This window comes from Vulpes lagopus, chromosome 3, assembly GCF_018345385.1.
Source record: "Vulpes lagopus strain Blue_001 chromosome 3, ASM1834538v1, whole genome shotgun sequence".
Lineage (NCBI taxonomy): Eukaryota > Metazoa > Chordata > Mammalia > Carnivora > Canidae > Vulpes > Vulpes lagopus.
This window is the reverse complement of record NC_054826.1, coordinates 76638109-76664753: the sequence shown is the minus strand read 5'-3', so window position 1 is coordinate 76664753 and position 26645 is coordinate 76638109. Positions and strand designations below refer to the sequence as shown.

Here is a 26645-nt window from a genome sequence, read left to right as displayed (position 1 = left end):
AACAGATTGCAATGACTGTGTACAGAGCCAATATGAGAATCCAGAAGTCTTCTAAGAAGCCAAACATTGAAGAGATTTGCAAAACTGTAAAATAATGCAGCTCTATTCACTAACTTCTGTTTTTCCTTTGGAAAATAGAGTTATTTTCATAATAAGTACATTATTTATTTTAATGTGTACTAGGTTTGTTTATTACCTTTAAATGAATTACTAAACAAATATTTTCAAATTTGTCAGCTTTTAATATAGTTAATTTCAACAGAATAAATATCTATAAGTATAATCCATATATTCAAAAGCTCCTTGGGGTCCTACGTAAAGGGAGTGTGAAGGGTCCCAAGACTATGAAGTTTGGAAGCCACTGTTTTAAAGCATCCCTTGGACTCTAGTCATTTTTGATCAGACTCCTATTCAGTGAAAAAGAATTTTGAGCATCAGCCTGCAGTATAATTTTTATTTATTTTATTTTTTTTAAGATCTTTTATTTATTTATTTATTCATGAGAGATAGAGAGGCAGAGACATAGGCAGAGGGAGAAGCAGGCTCCATGCAGGGAGCCCAACGTGGGACTCGATCCTGGGACTCCAGGATCACACCCTGAGCCAAAGGCAGATGCTCAACCCCTGAGCCACCCAGGCATCCCATGCAGTATAATTTTTAAACTGAAAACCTGTATTAATAACAATTCAAAGCACAAACATTGGTAAAATATTATTGTTTCCCTTTACTTAAATAGGTAAAAACTAAATGTATTTTCATGTTCTGACATTTCCTTTCCACACCTTACATTCCATTTCACACAGCTCCAGGCAAGACTACCACTTCAGAGGCCTCTTTTCTCTCATCTCCTCCCATCAAACCAGATGCAAGCTCTTTTTCACACCCACTAAATTATCTCAACCTTCCTATGTCTCGGCACCACCACTGCCTCCACTCATCTCATCTTTTCTGAGCTGAATTCTGGCTTCCTGATCACTGTCTCAAGCCTCCAGTACTTTTCCCACCAATCTATCTTCCTTTTTCTTCCTTTTCCATCAATCTATCTTCTAAGCTGCTGTCCAACAATTCTCATTCCATCACATGCCTGCAGTAAAGTCCACATAAAAACATTTTGTCATCTTGCCTCTGGTGCATACCATGCTTTGATGTATTTGCACCTCCCCACATGACTTCTGCAGTCCTTCAACAAATACTCTTATCCGCAGTATATCACACTTCTGAGCATCTGAGCTCCTGCAGAGACCTCCTTCTACCCCCTCACTTCTTTTCCAACCCTGTGGTCAGGTGCCCACCTGACCACATCCTACCTGTCTTTCCAGACCCAGCTCAAGCATAAACTTCGGCATGAAGCCAGCTTCAGCACCCCTCTCCCCCACAGGTACATATTACACCAGCACGGAATGTTGGTTTCATTTTATTATTGCACTTATTTTCCTGTGTTACAAGTTGCAAATTTACAAGTTTATTCCCCCAACTAGACAATGAACTGTTTGAGGGCAGGCTGTGTTTTATTCATCCAAGTACCCTGGTTCCAGGTCTGAGCCTGGCACAGAGTTAAGTGTTTTTAAAAGTTTGTTGGATGAACCTTCCCACAGAAGTTAGTCTAGTACCTTTTCCCATAAATCTCATTTGAGTTCTTGCATTTTTCTCTTCCTGTCTGTATCTCTATACATATAACAAATACAAATATATGTATATATGTGTGTATATACTTTTTAAATAGTATCTTTTTTTAATTTTTTTTTAATTTTTACTTATGATAGGCACACAGTGAGAGAGAGAGACAGAGACACAGGCAGAGGGAGAAGCAGGCTCCATGCACCGGGAGCCCGACGTGGGATTCGATCCGGGGTCTCCAGGATCACCCCCTGGGCCAAAGGCAGGCGCTAAACCACTGCGCCACCCGGGGATCCCCTAAATAGTATCTTTATATATGCTCCTTGCTTCAATGATTCAACTCAATCTTAGCTTAAAAAATATTAAAGAACTTTTTTCTTTCACAGTAATTAATTTACTAGGATAGCATCATTAGAAAGACAATTAGAATTATATGGTTTGAAAATACGATACAACTAATTTACAACCTCCATGCATTAAATATCATATACATATTTTTGATATCTATCAAGCCCTTACATTTACATATGAAAACTTCTCCCTGAATTATTAATTTTATGAAAAGGAAACATTTTAGTAACCGTGCATTTTAACATGGCAATCTTAAAAAACAATATGAGTGAGCTACAGAATCCAGACACTGTGTGGGGTAGGGGAGAAGAGGCAGTGCCCTGGACATTCCCAGTTTGGCTACTAGAAGTCTCATATCCTGGAAAACCCGTCAGTCCTGGGCAAACCAGGACAGTGGTCACTGTAATGGAGGGACCTGTCTCTTGGTCATTTGAGAGAATTCCCATTCTGTGTGTTTCAAAGCAAGTATTTGAGCCACCTCTTAGAATAGTTGAGACAAGATGATTTACTATCCTGACCAAAGGTTAGGATAGGCAATTGCATGTGGTGTTCCAGAAATATCTACTTCCAGAAATGAAATTGTGGGAAGGTAACTTAGGGCACCATGAAAGATAAATAAGCTTAGTGTATCTAAATGCGGGTACTTTTTTTTAAAGATTTTATTTATTCATGAGAGACACAGAGAGAGAGAGAGGCAAAGACACAGGCAGAGGGAGAAGCAGGCTCCATGCAGGGAGCCCAATGCGGGACTTGATCCCACAACTCCGGGATCATGCCCTGTGCCAACAGCAGACGCTCAAGTGCTGAGCCAACCAGGCGTCCCTAAATGCAGGTACTTTTATGTTGCTACCTTCAAACATCTACCTGGAAAGCTTAAAAATGCAAGTGACTGGCTAGCTTTTTTAATAAACTGGCTCTGACTTTTGTAGCTTGAACAGTGTCATGTTCATGAGTACTCTGAACATGACACTGACTAGTTAAGGTCTGGAAATAAGGCAGGCTTGGATTCAAATCCCAGCTCCATCTCTTACTGGCTGGGTGACTCTGGGGACTCTAGAGTTTACTGAAACTCTCTAATTTTAGTTTCTTTATCTTTAAAACAATCTCACAAAATAGCTGTAAAGATTAAAAGACATAAAAAATATAAAATATTTAGTATCTGTGCCTAGAATATAATAAGTACTAAAAATAACCATTGTTTTGGCATGTTTTCACTTTTCACCTGAGTATTATAGCATTATATCACTAATAGCCTTAGACTAATTAGAAAATCATAGTTCCTTATTACAATTGAACATCCATGAGAGAAAAAAAGACTATCTTTAATGATATAACCATTAAAAACTAAACTAAACAAAAAGGCTTATAAAACTCTAACTGCTAAAATGAACGTGAGGAAATGACCTTTATCTCATTTGCCATAATTGAGTAAGAGAATCAGGCTCTCTGTAAACATGGTGTTTTCTTACCCTCCCCAATCTCAAGAAGCTGTGCAGATTCAGTCTACAAGCAGATATTATCATGAAAATGAAGAAAGCGAAAATTGAATTTTTCCAAAAACCAAGAAGGAACAGTAAGAAAACACTAACCAGGTAACTAAACAACAATATACTCAGAAGAAAACAGAATGGAAGACATTGATTTTGAGTTGTGCTTTTCAGAAAAGCAAAAACAAATAACTGGAGAGATGCCTGAGCAACTCATTCAGCACATATTTTCCACCCCTACCCCCATCCTGCACCCCACTTTCTTTTTCCTGATTCAGTGAAGTAATTGAAAAAATAGAAGCCTGAATTACCAGGTTTGGCAGTGTGGCTTACAGTCAATTGACAAAGGGGAAACTGCCTTTTTATGTTAGATAGAAAAACTAAACGAGATAACATCATATTTTCATGATGGTACTTTTTAAAACATCAACTAAGTGGCAAAACAGAATTATGCTCATTAGTACAATTTAGTAACCTTTTTGATATTGTGTATTATAATTAAACATACTAAAATGCTTTAATTTCTTTATCTATCTTCTTAATCTATTACGTCAATATTGTTGATTCAACAAAGCTTCCTCAGTAGCAAAACATTGCTGCTGTGGTCTTGAACTAAGTGGTCAGAAAGGAATTGAAGGGGAGAGGATGTATGCAACACCTCTTGTGTCTCTGTGTATACATTATTTCACAAATAGGCATAATAGCTCTGTGAAGTCTTTTGATAAAAATAAAAATAGAAGCTCAGAGAGATTCAATAATTTTCCAAGGTCACAAAACTGATAATAATGGTTATGCTAGCTAGTATTTGGTGTTGCCTTACATCTTCAATTCACAAAACCTGAAGGTGGATGTCATTATTACATTCTGTTTTTAAAAAATGAGAAAATAGAAGTTAGGTAACTTGTCTGGAGGCACGCAGCTGGCAAGTGAATAAGATCGGGTTAACCCAGATGGTTAGACCCCAGAGCCTGCTTCTTGGCGCTTGCTCCTTCCCTCCCATATTGTTGCTCGTAAGAGACCATCTAGTTCACTCTAGCAATGAAAATGCTTAGTATAAAATTCTGCACAGAATTGGTGCTCAATGAATATTATCATTAGAATGAACCTTTCTTGTTTTTTCTAAGAAACTCAATACAAAAAGGAAAATGAGTTTAGGCCATAATAATTTCCTGTCACTTCCTTTTCAACTGGATATTCTAAATTGTGATAGAATGTAAGAATCATTGTTCACTATCACCTCATTTATTTATCCCCAAAATATTCAATGAGCCCTGGACTATGTACCTACTGATGAAAAAGAGAAAGAAAGAAAGAAGAAAGAAGAAAGAAAGAAAGAAAGAAAGAAAAGAAAGAAAGAAAGAAAGAAAGAAAGAAAGAAAGAAAGAAAGAAGAAAGAAAGACAAAGACATATACCACAGTAATAAGTATTAATTATCTCTGGCTAGGAGTAGCTCACAGGGCCTCAATAATTACCAGGGGGAGTGATTTTTTATTAATTGAAATCCAACTCAGTTCTTTTATTTGTTTTATTTTTATTTATATTTCACCTGACTTTATTTAGTCCTCACAAAACCTTGTGAGGTGGGTTTCCCAATGTGCCTTCACAGATGAAGGGGGAGCTATTTGTCATCAAGCTTGCTGAGGTTCACAAAATCTCTATCTCCTGACCCTAAGGCCAGCACTCTCTCCACAAGCTTACAATTGCTTCTTAGTTGCAGGGATTAAGAACCTATTCTCACAAATCGAACTTCAATTACATATATATATATATATATATATATATATATATATATATAATATAAAGAAGATATATTTTATATATCTTTTTATATATTAAATAAGAACCTATTGTCAAATCAGAGTCTTCAGACCTGAGTCTGTTTCCTGACCCAGAAACATTAAGTGAAGGACAGCCTGGGATTCAAGGAGGAAGGACATGGCAACAAATGCTATGACAAATATAGATAACAGTACCCTAAATACTTCCCCAAAGATAACTATGGCCATTTATTTAGGTAATTGTGCACCAGGGAAAGTGGGATACCCTTTGAGCATTGTTGGACACAGGACATGAGCTGGCAATGTTAACTCGGGGCCTGAAGTATTTACATGGCCTTCCCTTAGAGTGTGGTCATGTGGGGGCCAGGTAATATACAGGATCATGGCCCACTTCTGGCTCACAATGGATTCACTGAGTCCATGGACCCAACCAAATTCCTAATATTTCACTGGCTCACACATTCATGATGGTGGGTATAACCCCCTACATTGTTCCTTGGCCAATGGAGTAAGAGTTATCATAGTGGGGAAAGCCAAGTGGAGGTCCTATAATACTACCAGCAGCCAAAAGTGTCAATCAAGACCAATCTCAGATCCCATTTAATTAATTGATAATCATAGATTCATGGAAGTGGAAGGGCACAGTTAGTTCTCAAAAGGTTTCAACAACATAAGCCAAATAACTTCACATTGCTCCCTCCATTGCTACAGAAATTAAAATTTAGTTATCGGAGTTAGTTAATATTGTCTTTTTCTTTCTGTATATTATTAGACAGTCTTCCAACACAATCAAATGTACATAACTCGTATATATTGCAAGCCAATTTTTAACTCTTAAAAATTCATTTTAATCTATAAGTAATGCATGCTATGGTATCACTCACTGCATCAATTTCTAAGTTGGTAACAACTCTGTATGCCTAGATTAACCTTGAAACCATGTGAAGGAGGAAAATCCCATGAAATTTTAAATGTGTAGTCCAGAGTTTGGGGAAAATGCTCAAATCATATCAATGACATAATAATTCAATTTTCTATGTAAAAAGGGATTTGTCCTAAAAGGAATAATACAATAGTCATGCATAAACACAGATATCTACCTTTTTATTTTAATGGCTTTAGGACAACAATGCAAAATGATTATTCAATGGATACTCTCAAATTTTACGCAAGAGATTAATGTATTTTTACCCACAGTCCAAAACTGTATTAAGCACTATAGGGAATATAAAATACCAAAAATATATTGCATGTTCTCAAAGAACGAACACGGGACTTGCTTATTTAGATTCAGATCTCAGCAATATTAGAGTATGTAGTTAAATTTAAAATAGACTTTAAGTGTTCAAAAAGCACAAAAATAGTTACAAAAATGTGAACGGGGTCAGGATGTGGTGTCAGACTGAACGGATTCAACACCAAATATCCTAGTTATATATCTTCAGTTAGTAATTTCTCTGAGCTTCCCTTTCCCTCTCTGTAATTTGGGTTCTTGTGAAGATTAACTGAGGTCAGATAAAGCATTCAGCACAGAGCCAAGCACAGAGGGAGTACTCAGTGCATATTAGCTGCTATTACTTCTATTATGTTTATTTGGGAAACAGTCCCAAGTAAAAAAAAAAGAGGAATATTACTAGTCAACAAAATTAGGTTCCTTCAGACACTAGGAAAAACGTTGACTGCTGGACATCTTTTTCAAGTTCCCTACCAACAGCCTCTAGGAATAGTCTGATGATGCTGAACATTGAATACAATTAGTATAGTATAGGGGTGCCTTGGTAGCTCAGTTGGTTAAGCGTCTACGGTCCGCTCAGGTCATGATCTGGGGGTCCTGGGATGGAGCCCCACATCAGGCTCCTTGCTTAGCGGGTTGCCTGCTTCTCCCTCTCCTCCTGCTGCTCCCCCTGCTTGTTCTCTCTCTCTCTCTCTCTCTCTAATAAATAAATAAATAAATAAATAAAATATTAAAAAAAACAATTAGTAAAATACATCACAAAGGCATCTGCACCAAAACTAACTGTCAGTGCTCTCAGGCTCCGGACCCTCTCTTGTAACCAGGATCATCATCAATTATCCCTACCACTCAGTTTTTCTTCACTTGTGCCTTATCTTTAAAAAACAATAATAATGATGTGTTTTAACATCTACTTTTTATTTCTGCTGTAACTTTGAGTTGTGCACCCTGGAAGGACAGGATGTTTAGAATACAAATAGCTCAGCAGAGCCCTGCTTAACTGGCAAATGTGACAATGACCATTTCCTAAGTCAGTGGGAAGTGCTGTCAAGCTCACGCTCCCCGCTCTCTTTTTTCCTTTTTTGTGCTTTAGAAACCAGTGCTGACATGAAAAATCTTGTGCCTCGCAAGAGAACATAATATGCATTGATAAAACATGTTTATCTTTTCAAACATTTTGACTCACTGAGCAGACATGTTACTAAGGCAGTAGCTTTCAGTGATTTGGTGATTGAAAGTAAATTATTTTTGATCATTTTCATGCCTTATATTAATGGAATAATAAACCTGACATTGATAAAATGATGTTTAACTCTGAAGCTTAGAAAAAATTTAGTGACCAGCTTTCTTACCGACAACAATACCATAGGAAAAAAACAGAAAGTAGAGATTGGGAGCAAAACTGCTCAACATCAAGCCTCCAGCTACCATGAAGCCACTGAAGATTGTCACAGGTCTTGCTCCAAAAGACGAGACACAGAGGCTGCAGACAGGACCTAAAATAATAAATGAAACCTTCACTTATTTGACAATCCCATCATAAATTTAAAATGGTCTTTTCCACCACACAAGAACACTAACAATAAGCATCTACTGTGTATTTACCATATTCCAGACACTCTGTGAGATACTTCCCATAAACAATCACATTTCATTTTAATCTCACCGCAGCCCTGGTAGGTGGATACTACTGTTAACCTCATTTTTTTGATAAGGAAATTAGAGTTTCCTGATGGTAAGGCCACATAGTTAAGAAATGGGCATTCTGGAGTCAGACCTTACTCAAATTTGGCGCTCTGCTACTTGCTGGCGATTCAATCTCAGGCAACTTTTTTGATCTCTCTGTGCCTCAGTTTCCACATCTGAAGATTGTAATAAAAGTACCACCGCACAGCATTACAGCAAAGACAAATGAGAGCACAGGTGTCAAACTGATCACAAGGCCTGACACCAGGAAGTCCCCAATCAATGCCAGCTCTTCAGTGATGAGAATGGCAGCAGCAGCCACCAGAGTAGTAACAGGGGAAGAAGTAAAAACACAGGCAGTCTGACTCCTGAGCCCAGCATTTTAACCATCATACTATGTTGAGGATTTTTGCCTCCTGCACATTCCATGCATTTTTCCTACCCCGCAAAAGGGTGGTCATATAATTGATGAGAAAATAAGCTTGATGACTGACTGAACACAACCAATTGTGACCCTGTAGAGAGATGTGGATGGTGGTGGTTATTTACTCCCTAGAGACTATTCTGGCAGGTGAGGTCAAATGGAAAAGCATCCTACCCATTTGGGTATGAGTCAGTCAGTACCATGGTCCTACATTCTATGTGTGACCTGGAACTTGTGGGAGGAAGTACACCATCGAATGACAGGTAACAGTGACACTACCTGGATCTGTTCTATGGGTAAGTGGGCAACTACTCAAGTAATGGGATTTAAGTGATAGTGAAATTCTTTCCCAATAGCAGGATACCTAAAAGACACCTACAGCTACAGAGCTGAGCGTATCAGAAACGAAAGGACATTAAGGATTATTCAGCCCATTAGTCTCATTTACATGGAAGGAAACTGAAGCTCAGAGAGGTTATCCAAGCCCATGGCAGAAGAAAGAGCCCAGACTTTGAATGCAAGGAGAAATACACCTTAATTAAGTTGCCAACAACCTTTCAGGTACAAATTATCATCCCCAATTTTTAAAAAGCACAATCACCAGGATGACGAAAGGCAGACGATAGTGTTATAAGGATATGAAGCAATCAGAACTCTCATATTGTCTCCTAAAGCTGAACATAGCACATTGTATAGCCCAGAAATTCTGCTCCCATGTACACACTCAATAGAAATACCTGTTTCAGAAGTACATAAATGTTCACAGCAGAACTATTCACAGTAGCCTAAAAACCCAGATGTTCATCAGCAATAGAATGTATAAGTGAATTCTGGTATAGTCATACAATGGACTATTACGTGGCAATGAGAACGAATGATTTATAGATACACATATAGAAGTATCTCATAAATATATGTTGGGTGAAAGATGCTCAACACAAGAAAGTATACGTTGCATAATTGCAATTATAAAAAGTACAAAAACAGGAAAAATTAATCTATGATTAGAAGTCAAGATAACAGTCATCTTTAATAATGGCTAGGGAGTTATAACCAGAAGAGAGCACAGCCCACCTTCCGGGGTACTACCAATGTTCTGTTTCTTGATGTGACTGCGCTTATCACAGGTGTAACTTGGTTTGTAAAAAATTCATCAAGCTATACTCATGATATGCACACTTTTCTGTATATATCTTTCATTTAGTAACCTCAGAGAAATGAGTTTCATTGTTAGTAAGTAAGTGATAGAGCCAGGATCTTACCACTCCAAGTCCAACATTCCTGCCAATACCAGAGAATCTCTCAAGTGCATACTTAAGAACAGGATATGACCACTGAGATAGCACATAGCTCTCTCCACATGTACAGCTCTCCCACATTTCTCCCTGGTCATGAACTGGCCCCTGACATTTCAGGCCTTCTATGTGAGCTGGTATAGAAAAGCAGACTGATATGTTTATATAATAAACAAAGGGGAATATTCTGTGCCAGTGTTTTAAAAGGAAAATCCACTTGAAAGACCAAACTTATTATCCAGTAGTTGAGCTGTCTATATAACCAATGGGAAATACTTAGACACTTCAAAAATAGAACTGATTTTAATGGTCAAATTTCATAAAACATCATAAAAGCATGACCCTTCTGTGTTGTTTACCAAACTGCACTGACATCGAGACTCGGTGTCAACAAATTTAACAAGCACAATGGAATTAAAACACAGAGATAATTACTGGCATACCTGAAGAGTTTCAAGTTCCAACCTCAAAAAAGGACTTTAAATGTACGCTCCTTAATGCATGATAACTCCACAAGGAGACGCAAAGTATGGGAAACTAGGGATGTAGATGAAGGGTAATAATTTTCATAGCATGTACACTTACACTAGAACTATTACATGCTAGTAAGTACATAACCATTATCAATTATGGGATAAGTTCATAAATCATTTTGGGCTAACATATGACTTTTGAGAAAAAAATTAAGCTTAGGGGAAAAATGAGCAGAAATTCTTTGATAAAAACAGTAAATTGAGAGCTCTTTTTAAAAAATTATCTACTTTCATACTGCCATCTGCTGCTTACTTAGAGAAAAAAATCTTGATGTCAGAGATTTAAAGCAGATTTTTAGAACTAAAAGAGGCCTTGAAAAGAGTCCAAACACTTCATTTTTAAAATGATAAAACTGGAATTCAGAATGACCCTGTAATTTGACTAAGAATCCATAGCCAATCAATGACAGGGGTAAAGCCAAAGTCAGCTTAGCGTTTTTCCCAACTGAGAAGTATTTCATTTGACATATTAATTATTTCCTAAAAATCAAAATACTAGTAAAGAATGCCAATATACTTTTGTTAATATCTTACAGTTTAAGTAGTTCTGTGAATTGATGGCAGATGAAAATGTAACATTCATGCTCATTTTGGTGTTTAAAATTTCAAAGCAAACTATTTTATTCTCATCTGCAGAACTAAAGTATCTCTAGATTCTATTTACATAGATTTAGACCACATCGGCTTCATATTTCATCAATAACAATTAGGGCAAAGTATAACTGGAATTGACCATTAAGTCACATCTGCAAGACGTAACACATTTACATGCTTATTAGCTCTAGCAATTTCAGGCAACTTTTCCAAGATGAGAAACCATAGAGTACTCCTCAGTACTGGATCAGTTTCAAGAGATAAATTCAATAAAAAGACGACTCTCAGAGGAGATTTCTTATAATGCTTCGGGTCTCCTACTTTGCAGAAGGGGTCTTTGGAACAAGAGTTAGTTAACTCACAATATGAGCCAGTGATTCTACTTCTTGAAAGCTGTGAAATTTTAGACAGAAAGGAAGACAGAAAGCTTCATCTGGTGCCAGTTTTTTTTTTTTTTTAACAAATAAAGTCTTTTTAAAAATGTAACAACCATCTATTATTGCTGCCATTTCATTCAAGAGGAAGAAGGATTTTAATTAGGAAATAATGAGAAAGATAGGACTTGAGAATAAAATAAATGTAAGATAGTAAGAAGATAATGGGAACCTTATACACACACACACAGAGTATCAGTGCCTTTATAATCATTTTACCTTCAGTGAAAATGTTTCTTGGAACTACAGCTGTATGTATATGGTGTTTGGGAGCCATTATTACCATTACTACATTCTGTTTGGGAGATTAATCCTGAAGATTGGTTGAACTGAAAGTCCTTGGCTACCTGTTAAGTAGCAGAGCTGGCAGTCAGCACAGAAGAATGGTCTAAGGATGGAGATGGCAGTGTGGGGCACTGACAGGTGAACAGCTCTAACCTTCCTCACAAATGAGAGTCAGGGCTCTTAAAGATATTCTATTCTCCTGGCAACATTATTGGCACAATGGAGACACATTCACTCAAAAAAAGGTAAGAGCCCAGGGAGTAGCCCTACAAACCAAAGTCAAGAGCAAAGAAAGAAAGGAAGATAAGGATGGGATTACCTCAATCAGTCTGATTTGCAGATGACTATTAACAAATTGTTTTATATTTTTTGCTTCATTTTGTGCTTATTGAGGTAATTTTCAGCAATGAGGGGAATAAAAAGGGAAATGAAAATGAAAATTCTAACTGAAAAATTGTTTTGTTGTTGTGATCATGGGTGAATTAAGAAAATGAGAAGAATGGGTTGTTATAAGGAAGTCAGAATGATCTCCAAGTAAGTGATGAAATTGTTTGCTTCAGCCCTCAGGGTAATTTAGGAAAAAATAACAGAGCTAAAGTTTTGCTGGCTGTTAAAATTAGCACGGAAGAAGAATCCTCTTCTTAAAATTTAAAAGTATGTTAGTAACATTATATTTAAGTCTGCATCAATCAAACAAAAGACTAAACATTTGACCACTGTCACTCCTTCACTATTTAACAAGTGTCCACTGGAGTAACACTACACATTAGAAATACAAGAAGTCACACATATGAGCCACATATGGAATTCTAAACTACCTAGTAGGCATGTTAGAAAAGTAAAAAGAGGCGAAATTAATTTTAGTAATACATTTTATCTGATCCAATACATCTAAAACATTATCATTTCAGTATCATTAATGAGACATTTATAATCTTTTGTTTTGTGGTAAGCTTTGAAATCCAGTGTGAATTTGTTACACTTATAGCACATCTCAGCCTGAACTAGTCACATTTCAAATGCTCAATAACCACATGTGGCTGGACAGCACAGCACTGGAGTCTCATATTATGATAGAAGACACAGAGAGAAATACACACAATCCAAGACCTAAACCAGAAGACAAAATAAACACACACGAGTTAAATTAAAATCCAAAGTCACAGACAAGAGGCACCCAAAGAAAGGTTTCATATGTTTTGGGATTTCAGAAAAGAGAGAGCACCTTGGGCCAAAAAAACTGAGCCTTGCACTGGGCCATAAAGTATGGTTTTATCAACAAAAGGGATGAAAATGCTAAATGGAGGAAATAGAAACACAATGTGGTTTTCCACTTTCTCATTATTATAAGATAGCTTTGGGAAAGAAATCATGCCCTTTGGGAAATAAATCAACTTCCATGCACTTAGCTCTCCTAAACAGTTTCAGAATCCTAAGAGTGATAGGATGGCCAGGCCTACAGCACTGAAGCCATAAATAGGCTGACTCATAAATAGAGTGAGAAATAAAATAGAGCAGTAACCATGCTGTATTAACTGAAGCATAGCAAGAATTTCCTAATAGAGCAGATGACTGGGCCATGAGAGACTTATCCCTCTACCCACAATGCAGGCAGCCCAGCAAATTCTTATAGGTTTCTCACCCCTTGTTCCTGCTGAGACCAGAAATTCAAATTCATCTCCCTAAAGGAAAAGAAAGGCACTAAGGAGCCAAACCCAATCAAATCCTTGATCTCGTGCAGAGTGACTGCCTTGCTTATTGATTGGTTTGGTGATATACAGAGAGTACAGAAAGCTAATTCAAAAATCCAGCGTTATTCTCACCAATCCTGGAAATGCCTAGCATACTGGGAACTAGCCAATGCAACAGAATTCTTGTAGGAGGCAGAAATTCAGTCCTACTTGAAGGAGTTAACAGAGCTTGGGAGTAAAATCGTCCAGATAATCCTCAAATGCTACTCTGTCAGCAGTCACAACTCATTCAGCAAGCCCAAATGGCTATACTGACTTACTATATTAATCTGAGGATAGATTTACTGACTCATTATCAATCTGCAGGTCTGTGGAGGAATTAAGAAGAAAAGGGAGGAGAGACTGTTAAATCTGCTTAGAGTACAAAAATACAGAACAAAAGGTCTCCCTGCTGTTTCAGCAACTCTGTTGTCTGAAAAACGGCACCACCCTTCTTAAATTTGAAAAATGACGTCTAACCAAGAAGCACTTTAGCTCATCTGAAACCAATGCAGAGCCATGATCCCCCTTGAGTTAAGTTCATCTCTCCTCCATCAGTCACGTTTCAGGCAGAGAAACAGAACCAGAAGATACATGTTAAGAGAGATTTATTGCAAGGAACTGGCTTATGCAATTGTGAGACCTGGCTGGGCAAGTACGAAACCCCTAGGGCAGGCCATCAGGGAGGACAGGTTGGAACTCTTTGGCAAAGGTGGAAGCTATCATTCGAAGATGGTATTTCTTCTTCTGGAAAAATTCATTTCTGTTCCTAAATCTTTTTAATGGATTGAATCACATTCACCCAAATTATCTAGAATAGTCTCCCTTCCTTAAAGTCAGTTGATTATGGACTTTGAGCACATCTATAGAATACCTTTACAGAAACACACTATTGCTTGAGTAACTGGGGAAATACAGCCTGTTAACCTGGTTAAGGTTAACATTGACCATCACGTCTCCCAATGCACTGCTTCCTTCTGCAACCAGATTTATCCTACCAGTGCAGGCTCCAAGACTCTGCATAGAGGGAATCCATATGGATGGCTTTCTCCTTCAACGGTCCACCATGTACAGCCCATCCTCCCATCTGGCCCACCTTACAACCAACCTATATAAAACTCCAGACACTGCTTTGCCCTTGCATTTCTGAAGTCTCAAATTAGTAAGCTTTTTTTTCTGTCTCCTCCCTGAAACTAAAATCTCTTATAAGCACAAAAAAATGTCTTCTGTCTTGGAATCACGAGCACAGAGGAGACTCTATGGATGTATGTAATGGAAGTGAACTCACTTACTAGGTGTAACCCAAATTCCCAGCACTATTCATCCCAAGGATCACCTGGACAAGCAAATAATTCAGACAAGAGGAAGAAGTATTTTCTCCTCAATTATTCAAGTTTCAAAGAGAAGGAATGAAAAATTAAGATTATGAAGAATGTAAAGAAGTACATGTCTTGCATTGTTCTAATATGCTACTGTGAGCTACTGTCCAAGTCTAATTTTGCCAGAGAAAAGGGGTGGGCCTTAAACTTTGAGATGCTTGGGGACAATCTTACCAAGTTCTAGTTCTCCCTTCAGCCCATCGCCCCAGAAATATCTTTGTCTTTCATTCTGAAGGGTCCCTTTCTTTTGCAGATTCCACAGTCTGGTTGGAACTGCTTGGGAAAGTGATTTTACTTTATTTGTGGCTGATTCTTGTTCTCAAATAGCTAATGTTTGTGGAGCACTCACCATATACAAGCACCTCCTCAATTATTCTATACAACAATCATATTAGGCAGTACTTTTATTGTCCCCAATTTAAAAACGAAGAAACAGGCTTAACAGGTTAGAAAAACTGGAGCTTGGCTGTCACTATTCCTCTTAGAGAATGGGCTTTATCTTGGGCTTCATCTTCATGTGGGCATCTTGGCCCCTAAAACTTAAGGACAATAATGTCTACTTCAGAGCATTGTTGGGAGGATCAATTAAGATCAAGTATGTGAAAGTGGCTGGTATTGAGCCAGGCACAGAAGGGGCTCTTAGTGAACTGGAGGGACAAGCAAATGTAAGCAGCTTAGCAGAGGTACTTATTCTTCTGGGTCTGCCTCAGTTATAAAGCCCCAGGAGCTGGATTGTAGAAGAGACCTACTATGTCTTCTCTGGACAAAACTGAGTAAAGAAAATAACTCATGTACTCAGAAATATTATGGCCTACCTGCATCATAATCATCTGGGTAGCTAGTTAAAATGAATACACCCATCCTCACCCCCCATCTCCACCCCACTGCACTGATAGGTAGGAAAGTGCCTTTTTAGACAAACTTGAGTAATTCATAAATACTCCTGAATTTAAGAGTAAATATACACAAACACACATATACACACATACATATATATGTGTGCATATATGTATGTATATATGTAAAGTCCATCTTTATCCCAAAAAAGTATGAATATAACTATATACACACAAATATAAATTATATTTTATCAAAAAACATGCAAAGAAGTCCATTTATGTGTGTTTTTTTCACCAAATCAGAATCAGTTGGCACTATTTTTCATGTTTTACATGGCATATGCACTGCTACAACCAAGCAGAAACCTACAGTAGCTCCCTTTACAAAGAAGTGAAGGCCAATCATACATTAGAGAATTATCGAAAAACTGCAAGATTGAAATCTAAGTTAAGAGGGCTTAAGCCAGTGGTAGTTCCCATCTGAAAATCACTTCTCAGGTTATAAAAATTCACATATGTGGGCCCTATCATAGACTGACTGAATTAGAATGTCTGAGGGTCGACTAAAGGCCTTTATATGCTAAACCATTTCTATAGATGATTCTAGCTACCTCCCTGGTTAGGAACTGCTGATAACCTTTTGGGTCACCAAAATAAGCTATACTTTTCCCATTTTCAAGGTAGTACTAATGTGTTTGTTTCTCTGTACAACAAAGTTGCTAACAAAGGGCTGACATGGTTCACATGCTGTTAGACACCTCTTGCTAATACTTCACTAGCATGGCTTCCAGGCTTGTCCTTTAATTTATGTTATGAAGAGCCAGGGGAGGCCAATATCATGCATGTTCAGTGAATATCAACTAAAGTGCTCACACCTGTGCACATACACACACCTATCAGGGGTCGCTCTTCAGCCATATATTTTTCCTACCACTCCCTCATTCAAAAACACTCTGGTCTCTTTATTCCATGTTCACTTTCAAAGGGTATGACCAGCTGGTCCAAGTGCCTCCTAATCTAGCTGATGACCCTGAGGTGAAGTGAAGTGGGACTTACACAAGGTATCTCAGCTAAGTAGTCTTAGCATCAGGATTTGAACTAGCCATTGACTTCAATCCAATGCTCCCTCCCCGCCCCAATACTTGTTCTCTCCCCTGAACTTTGGAGGGATGCTCTATTTCCACAGCTCCTACAAGCAAGCCTGGCTTTGTAGGCTTAAGCCTACTCTGGCCTCACAGAGCACAGCTCTTAGAAGGGTCATGCACTTGATTTACTGCTCTGCTGTTGCTGTCTTACAATTCTTAACAAGAGGTCTTGCATTTTATCTTGTACTGGAGCCTGCAAATTATGTAGCTGGACCTCCTAAAAGCTAAGGGGCCCACTCATGACCCTTGAAGCAGAGGGAGCTTGGTGAAAGTGTAGAGCTGCAGTTCAGAGTCTCAGCCTGAGTTCTGCCCCACCCATCCCTAAAGAGCTCTCAGCTTCTCTGAACCCTCAACTTCTACCTGGACAGACTTAGTGAAAAAAATTTGTTCTCTGAGTGTGTGCTGAGACATCATTTCCATTATCCTTGACCCCTGCTGGAAGACAAAGTAATGACACTTTTGTTTTACTTAGTATTCGGTAATAGAAATGTAACTAATTGGAGAACATCAAAAAATTCTGTCCTCCTCATACCAGATCATTTTCTAGAAATCAATACTTGCAAACCCCTATATTAACATATCACCTATCATCCATTTGTACTTTGACAGCTTTGCAAACAATCCACATTTTGAAAAACTCTTTCAAAAATATCTTGAGCAAACTCTTCCTGTTTCTCATAAGTTCATAATGATAGTATTATTTTCATTTGTTTAGTTATGTTTAGTTATCTTATCTGGCATGGCCAGATGATCCAGCATTGTTTTTCAAGTCTTGCTTTTACTTTAAACAAGGTAATACATTAGTTGGAAGCAAATGTTTTGTTTTGTTTAAAGAAATTCTCTTTAGTGATATTCAGGAGAAGGTATGGCTAATACATTTTGTTTTCATGAAATCATTTCAAAGCTGAAAATTACTTTACAAAGCACCACATTCAATGTCCTTATTTTCTCCTTATATACCCACAGAATAGAGATTGTGATTTACTCATGAACCATGTCATAGCACACAGAAAGAGACCCCAGGGCTACTGATCCCAAACCATCTTAGCACACCTGTGCTTAAATAGTTCCAAGTAAATTAGATGACCACTAAATATTGCTGCAGAGTTCAAACTATTACTTCAGAAACTAAAGTGCCATATGATTTTTATCCTTTAAAGGTAAACAAAAACCCTCTACTGTTCTTTCTAAAGATGACAGGAGTCACTATTATATATAAATATTTATGAAGAACATTACTTTTGGAGACATTATGAGAAGTCTTTTGGAGACAAAATACCTCACATCTGTATCATATATAATACTATATTAAAATTCTGACCAATGTCACCAGTGTGAAATGGGACTTTCTTATGAAGGTGACACAAATGATGTTCATACAATTTGATCACAGTGTACCTAATCTGAGAGGAGTAATTTTGAATCATACAGGAACTGCTTACAGGACTGCCTAACATCATACAGTCCTTTGGTCACCATCATTCACTGGACATGCTTGGATCTGTCTTCATCTCCCTGTGTCATTCTTTCTCATGTGTGTCTTTCACTAAACTGTGAGTCTCTTAAGGACGGAAACAATGTGTTTACTGTTCATCTTTTTTATATCCAGCATCTAGCACACTGCCTGGCACATAATAGCAAAAAAATGAATAAATAAATGAATGAAGATCTCATGGAACTCTGTATTTTCACACAGGTTTATTATAGAGAAAGGGACCACGATCTCAACGAAGGCAGGGAAATATACTTTAAAAAATATCCTCCTATGCCTTGCACAACATTAGTTATGCAACAAATCTAATTAAATGATAAAGGGGTGAGAAGAAGCATAAATATATCCACTTACTTGCAAGCAAGCCAACTCCACTTGCAAGGGATCCGACCCAGGCTGTTTTTCCTTTCCCTTCACCAAAGGTGTCCAGCCATTCTATGTACAGGACTCCAACAGCCAATGGTGATCCATAACACAAAAACTGAGTGAAAAAGGAGACAAGCACAATCACCCAGCCCCATCCACCATCAGGTGACTTTTTAAATTCCATCGTAAGGTAAGATCGTGAGGTATTCCTCTATAGGTCCTAAGAAAAAACAAAAAGAAGAAAAGCATATTTAGAGCATGATAGGGCACAGTATTTTGGATTAAAAATATCTCCTCCTAAATTAAATCATGAAAAGCTTCTCTAAAAATACACACAGAAAAGCATTAAATATCACTGACATAACAAGTAACTTTAAAATTTTTACTGATGATTTGAGTAGGGAATACATCCACATGGTTCAAAAAAAATTTTTTTTAATTATAAAAAGGCACAGAGTGAAAACTGTCCCCACTCACCAAGTTTGGTTTCTTGTCACATGTTGGCTTCCCCAGGAAGCAGACTCTTGTAAGAAGGAGGTTTTTTTATAACAGGCAGGAGAGGAAAAAGGTAAGCTGACATGTAGTGTCAAGAAAGAGAACTTCTGTTTAAGATTTTATTTATTTATTCATGAGAGACACAGATTGAGAGGCAGAGACAAAGGGAGAGGGAGAAGCAGACTCCTGCAGGGAGCTCAATGTGGAACTTGATCCCAGGACTCAAGAATCATGACCTGAGCCAAAAGGCAGACGCTCAACCACTGAGCCATCCAGGTGCACCTAGAAAGGGAACTTCTAAAGCTGAGATGGCCCTTCAGAGTTGCCCTGAGTTAGGCATGGAGAGCTGACCCATCATATCCCCATCATTCACCAGATTCAGGCCATCCAGGAAGAGGGCGTGACCTTAGGTGAGGGGGCTCCCTTCAAAGGAGTCAGTCATTCCCTTAGGGCTGTCAACTGAAGGCACCCTGCTGGCAGTACTCTTAGCAGCTGGGGCAAGGAATATCTCATTCACAGAGGGAGTCTGGAGAGGAATTGGCAGCATATGACAATGTCCACCAATCTGAGTATCCTTCCAGATTTTCTTCATGAATATACAAGGAAAACCAAGCAAATGTTCTTAGATTTTCCTCTTTTTCAACAAAAAGTAGCATATTGTACATTCTATTCCAGACCTTGTCGCATGCACGTAACATCCCCAAGATTTTTCCCTATCAATATATAGACAGCATCCTTAGTCTTTTTTTCTTAATAAGCATAAAGTATCTCACCAGATGGCTACACACTTGTTTATTTACTGAATAGGCAAACATTACACAGCCTTTTAGTCTCTTTAGGTGTTTGGCTATTGCTATATGATATATAATATATATATCATAATATATTATATTATCTAGTTTATTAGCTATTATCTAGTTCAAAAATGAAAAAGAAGGCTGAAAGCTATACAGCCCACACCTATCTATTTCCCACCTAACCCCATATCCTCCTCAGGAAAACAATGCTTCTGGTTTCCTTTACATTCTTCCAGAGTTTGCTTATGCATATATTGCTAACTCAAATATAGATTTCTTCTATTTTTTACACAGAAAAATAGTATGATATACATACATTATACACACACACACACACACACACACACACACACACATATTTGTATATGTCTTGCTTTTTTTTCACTTGACAAATATCCTGAAGATCTTTACCATCAATGCACAGGGACCTTCCTTATTTTCTTCTTCATGCTGCACTGTGTTTCAGTATAGGACTTTCTCTTAATTCAACCAGCTCCCTGTGACTTACAATGAAAACACTGCAGTGAATAACCTTACATATACATATATCTTTCTGCATATATGCATATGTTAGGTAAAATCCAAAAGGCATGTACACTGTAATTGTAACCAGCATTATGAAATTGGCTTCAAGGGATTAAAACAATTTATATTATCCCCAGCAATATGGGATGTGTCATAAAACTTTTGGGTTTTTGCTGGTGTGGTAACTGTAAAACATTATTTGATTATAGATTTATAGTGCATTTTTCAGCATTCCTTGAATCTTGTGTTCCTTTCATAGGTGAAAAGTCATTTGTAATTCCTATCTAATTCTCGGGTATATATACATAGGTGTATTTCTGAATTTTCCATTCTGGTCCATTGATCTCTCTATTCACTCACCATTTCCATATTAGTTTAATTACAAATTTAACTGTTCCATGAGTTAAATTTGTAAGTGGATTTAAGGCAATTTGATCCTTTTATCAAAGGATCTGAGTCTTTCTATCAAAGAACATAGCGTGCCTTTGCATTTGTTTAAGTCTACTATTGCATTCTTAATGTTAAAATTTTCCCTAACATTTCTTTTTAAGTATTCTATTCTTTTTGCTAATATTATAATTGGGGTTATTTCTTTGTGTATGTAAAAGTTATTGATGTCTATATGTTAATTTTGTGTCCCACTACCTTACTAAATTCTCTTGTTTGCTATAGATTTTTTGATGATTCTCTTGAGTATATACAATATATAATACAATAAAGCTACACAATCATCTACAAACAGTGATAGTTTTACATTTTTATTTTGAATTTTTATACTTCAGATTTCCTTCTTTTGCCTTTGCATCAAACAGGGTATAAAGAATAATGTTAAATAATAGGTAAGGTTTATGTCTTTGGTTCCTAACTTAGTTGGAACACTATCAAATGCCAAGGTTCTGTCTCTGGGGCTTAGATCAATTTAATTTCACAAAGTTAAGAAAACATTTATATGTCTCTATTTTTGAGTATTCTTATAAAGAATGCTTACTATATTTTATCAAATGCATTTCTGGTGCAGAAGATGATTAAGATTTTTTTCCATATAACTTTTAATGTAATAAAATCTGTATTTTCTACTATTGAACCATCCTTGAATTATTGCATTAAATCATCCTTGGTTCATGCACTATTTTGATTATCTCAGCCTCTTTGGGGGAAAAGGGAAGGATTTAAATTGATAAGTTATATTTGTCTTTTTTGGTTTTAACTTTTACTAAGTTGTGGTATCAAAATGATATTTTAAAAGAATTTGAAAATACTACTTTCAAAGTTCTAAAACAGTTTACATGGCAATGGATTTGGAGGCCCAAGCCTTGATCTCCCTGCCTCCAACAAGGCTTCCCACTTAATCCATACCTCCTATGTCTCTGCACCATGTTATGTTTACAATTAGTTTCGACAGAGTCTTCTTTGACCACAGATTTTTCTAAGCCATTCCCTTGGCTGTGATTTCATCAGATAATAGCTAACAACAGTGGAAATCATCATCCATCCATTCATGCACATCCCTAATTAGATAATGGAGCATTTGGTTACCTTAAGAGAATACAGTTACACCCATCAATATATCTGGGGTTCAAAAAAAAAAATATATATCTGGGGTTCAGTGAATTTCTTCACTTGGACATTCAAAACACTAGGCAGAAATCACTTCACCACCTGCCACAGGCCTTTGTATAAATCAACTTTCAGTATTTCATAACTGAAAACTGGAAGATGTTACAATTTGTACATAAAACTGTAGAGTCTAAAAGCCAGTCTCTTAGACCAAAAGATTGTGTTAGTAGACAGAATACTGCAAACTTCCAAATGTCTAAATCCTTTGAAATAATTAGATATGTCCCTTCATCAGAAATTAACTCCCTCTAGTACTTACTGTGCTGTAAAAGCAAGCAATGTAATTCTGGTCCTTCTAATGACAATTTGGTACTTTGTAATTTTTCTTGTTCAAAATCCCTTTTAAAGAAAATATAATCTTGATTTCCTAAACTAAATAATATATGATAGCAATGGCCAAACATCTAAAAAGACTAAAAGGCTGTATAAGAACAAATGCATATGAGACTGTCCTTCATTTAAATCTTCAAATTATAGCACTTCAAGAAAAGCACACAATTACATAGGCAAAGCACCAGAATCATGAAGAAAGTCAGTATTTTCTGGAGGGTGGGGGTTGTGAATGGGTGAGGAGTATCTCCCCTGCCAGTTTGCAGACCTAAGTAGACAGAAATGCCTTTACACATAAAATACCTTGGCCTTGATTTACTTTGCCTTGCCTTGGGTGACATTTCAACACATAGGACAAGAGCCAGAGAATTCTTCTCACAGTAAATATTTGGGAGAACAACCTTTGAAATACAAAGCTCCCGTTAATATCAACTCTGACTAGAAAGACAAGTTTTTATAGAGTTGGCTAACAGCTTCTGACCTTTAATTGTCTCATCGTTTGATATACATGTAGTCTCAACAAAACATGGTGGAAAACACCATTTTGTGATTTCTTGTTTTCTATCAGTATAATGAGTACCTTTCTCATAGTTTCCTTTATTCCTTAGGTGCTATTTCTCTGAGATTATATATGCTAGGTGACTTCACAAATAGACTAATCTTTATTTTTCCTCCTTTTACAATGGTTTCCAGCTTCCCTTGGGGGACTTGGGTCATCTGGGTAGACATAGGGTCATATGGATAGACAGTTGGTAGGACTATTGATCAAGATTCCTTGATCTTGACCCATAGTGTAGTACTTGACCCACACAAGGTCAGCAGGACCTCTCTCCCAGGATTCTGAATTTTAAGAAAAATGCCATAAGGAATAACAAAATAGATATTTATTGATACCAAAGGTAGTACATTTTGAAGAGACTCTCTGGCAGTTCCTACTACCTTACTACCTAGGGGATACCCAAAATTGGTTTCTCCAGCCTTTCATTTCACTCTAAGAGCAAACCCAATTAGCTGGTTAAGTTAGCTGCTATTTGTTTCTTTTCCTTGAAACATAATTAACAAATTTGAGTGTGCAGTAATTTAAAGTTGATTATTTTAACTTTGTATACCCCACTTTGTTCCATTTGGGCTAAAGGGTAAACTTAGGAATATAATCTGTGACCACATAATATAAGAAATATAGATATGCCATATTTTTTCTCTGAAATTTCTAATTATCCTTTCTTTGTATCTTATGATCCCAATATGATAAAAAAAAATCTCTTCTCTTCCATTCTTTTAAATAAAAACTTCAAATTAACTGAAATTTCCACTAAGCACACTTATGCTAATATTTACAAAAATACAGTATTATAAAAGTTATCTTTATTCAACAAGTTTTTGGTCACTTACAAATTAAATTATATTGCACTAGATACCAGGGGAAGTCAAAAGAAGTATAAGACATGGCCTTTGCCCACTAAGACCTTATAATCCAGTGAGGGGTGTAAGATGGCATGGAATCTTTGAGTCCCAAAAAGGTGGCTGGTTTGGGAGTCAGAGGGAAATGAAAGCAGGAATGGAAGGCATTATGAAGAAGTTTGGTCCTAAAGAACAATGGAGAGATTCAAGAAAGCGAGGGTCTGGCAGGAAAAACAACATGAATGTGGGTGTGGAATCAGGATAGGCCTACTAGGTTTGATGGAAAACAAAGAAGGTAGATCTTCGAGGGGGTCACAGAGGAAAACAAAATTAGAAAGGTAGCACTCTCATTTGAAATTTAAGAAGAAAGTGTCTCAAGAAGCTTATACTTGATAGTATTTTTTTTCATATTTACATAATATATGCTGGCACTAATAATCCATTTATGTTATCTAAGTGATGAACTATTTTGTCCTAAAAAATAATAAGATCTATAAATATCAGAGAGTGCTCTTTTATTTGGAATAGTGTTCCATAAGTATATTCATAGTTTGGGGCTCTTATTCATATAACTGTATGAAGATAAGCTTCTATAAAATACGTACATTGTAGTATTTTCTAGTACATTCTTTGACAATTTGGAATCTTTTTTAACCAGAGTGTTCACAAATCCAGACTATGAATGACAAGACACCTTATAAAACTCAAAATTACAAGCCATTTTGAGAAGACCATTTGAAGAGCACTGTAATTAGGGGCAGCTTGTTGTACTACAACTTAATGGAACATCACAAAATTAACATTAACTTATACTTTAAGTGTACTTCTTGTTCTTAATTTAAATATTAAATAGGTTCTACATATTATAAACCTTGTTTGGAGTGGAGAGAGAGGGCAGTATGAAATACAACTAACCATAACATGGTATTATTAGATTATCATAGTATAAAGGACAATATATCTCAATGCTAAAATTTGTTTTGTCAAGGAGCAATTATCAGATTATCATAATAAAAGGGACAGTATGTCTCTTAATTCCAGAATTTGTTTTGTCAAAGGGCAAATTCCAAGATACTTTCTTTGGAAAATCAAAGGGACTCTTGATGAAAGTTGACATTTTACTCACGATGATTAAGCTCCAATATCTTAGATTGCATTTAGTTCTATTCAAATAATGCCAGTCCTTTGTTATTTCCTTAAGTCTACAACCAGCAGAAAATGTCTGTTCTCCACGTATAGGATCCCAGAACTGCATATTTGACATTTATGAACATTCACTGTTGACACGAAGTTTTCTATCCCTGAAGTGTGTACATATGTGCTATACTGTTATTCACCAAATTGAGAGTGATTTACAATTGATCTTACTTTCAGTCCATGGTTCCTCTTGCCTTTGTTCCCCTCACAATAAACATTCTCTAATAAGACAATAATCATTCTCTAATAACCCCCTTTTGACTATTACCTATATCTTACTAAAGAGTTCTAGATACATTTTTCACTCAAATCAAAGGATGTAAAAATAACTTTTTAAAAAAACTCCATCACTGCCAAATTAGCTGGTGTTGAAGCATGTTTTTGTTATTTAGTTTATTGATTGATTTTTGGTTTTGTTTTTATTCTAATTAGGAGCCTAAGATCATGTGATACACCCTAGGAAAAGAAGCGGTTGATTCCAGATTGATTTTGTCTTGACCTGGTCATTCATCAGGTGTGTCAAAAGTCTAAATCATCCTGGGCTTTGAGTTCCTTCAGTTACACGGGTGCTACTCTTGTTAAATGAAAGGCTCTAAAACCACAGGCCAAGATGAGACAAACTGAAACCCTGGCATGTCACTGGTGGTGATGAAAACACAGCAGTCACTCTGAAGAACAGTTTGATGGTGGGCATGAGCGCAGACTGTCAAGGGCACAAAGTTTCTTTTTGAAGTAATGAAAATCTTTTTAAATTATTTAAAAATATTTTAAAAGTAGATTATGGTACAGCTTGCACAACTCCTGAATAAAATCCATGGAAATGTACACATTCAGAAGATGAACTTTATCATAGATTAATTATATCTCCACAAAGTGGAGATGTGTTAAACGTGTTACAGCACAACATGTTCGAAAGTTACTGGATCTTATGGCTTCATTCTGACTCCAACGTCGGTAACAAGTTACAAACTACACAGCAGACCTGCTCTGCCAGAAGCAGTTCTAGCATTGATAACTACTCTTTCCTGACCATGACTTTTGGCACTCCAAGCATCCATCATGAATTCTCCACCACCTCAGTTTGGGTCCAGGGATACTGGAAATTAAGAAAAAAAAAAAACTAGAGGGAATTCTAAAAAATATATATATAAACAAATCATTCTTTGGGTGTTTTAACAAAAATTAATATAAGCAAATAATTATTTGGAAATTCTAATAAAATATAGGTTAAAAATACCCTTTAGCATATACTGAGCTTCATAATTCAGATATAAGTTAATTAAATTCCACTTAATGGGAGGCAAGCACAAGAGAAGCAGTTCAGAAGTACAAGTAATTATGCCTGCCACTGGCGCTGGAGTCCGCCTCCACTACAGCCATGATCTCACTTCTACTTTCACTTTCCTATTTCTCAAGTAGCTTCATTCTATAATGTCTGAGAAGTAAAAAGTGCAACATGTGTAGTCATCAATTGCAAAAGAGTCAACATACTGATTTTTGATCATTTGGGAGTAGCACAGGGATTTAAAATAGTGTAAGTTCCCTCTGGGTCAATGATATAAACTTTCAAGTGAAGCTACTCCACTTGGTGATTCTATATTAGTGAACATAGT

At 36.8% G+C, this 26645-nt stretch overlaps 1 protein-coding gene across 3 annotated transcripts in view; it reads right to left on the bottom strand.

Annotated features, from left to right (window-relative positions):
- Positions 1-26645, bottom strand: part of SLC16A9 (solute carrier family 16 member 9) — a 52227-nt gene that overhangs the window by 11343 nt on the left and 14239 nt on the right. For all 3 annotated transcript variants that reach the window (XM_041747857.1, XM_041747858.1, XM_041747856.1), the window contains exons 2-3: positions 18659-18890; positions 7821-7964 (exon numbers count right to left, since the gene is read on the bottom strand). In XM_041747857.1, coding sequence (XP_041603791.1) covers positions 7821-7964; positions 18659-18854 — 340 coding nt within the window. In that variant the 5' untranslated portion in view covers positions 18855-18890. The remainder of the gene's footprint in view (positions 1-7820; positions 7965-18658; positions 18891-26645) is intronic.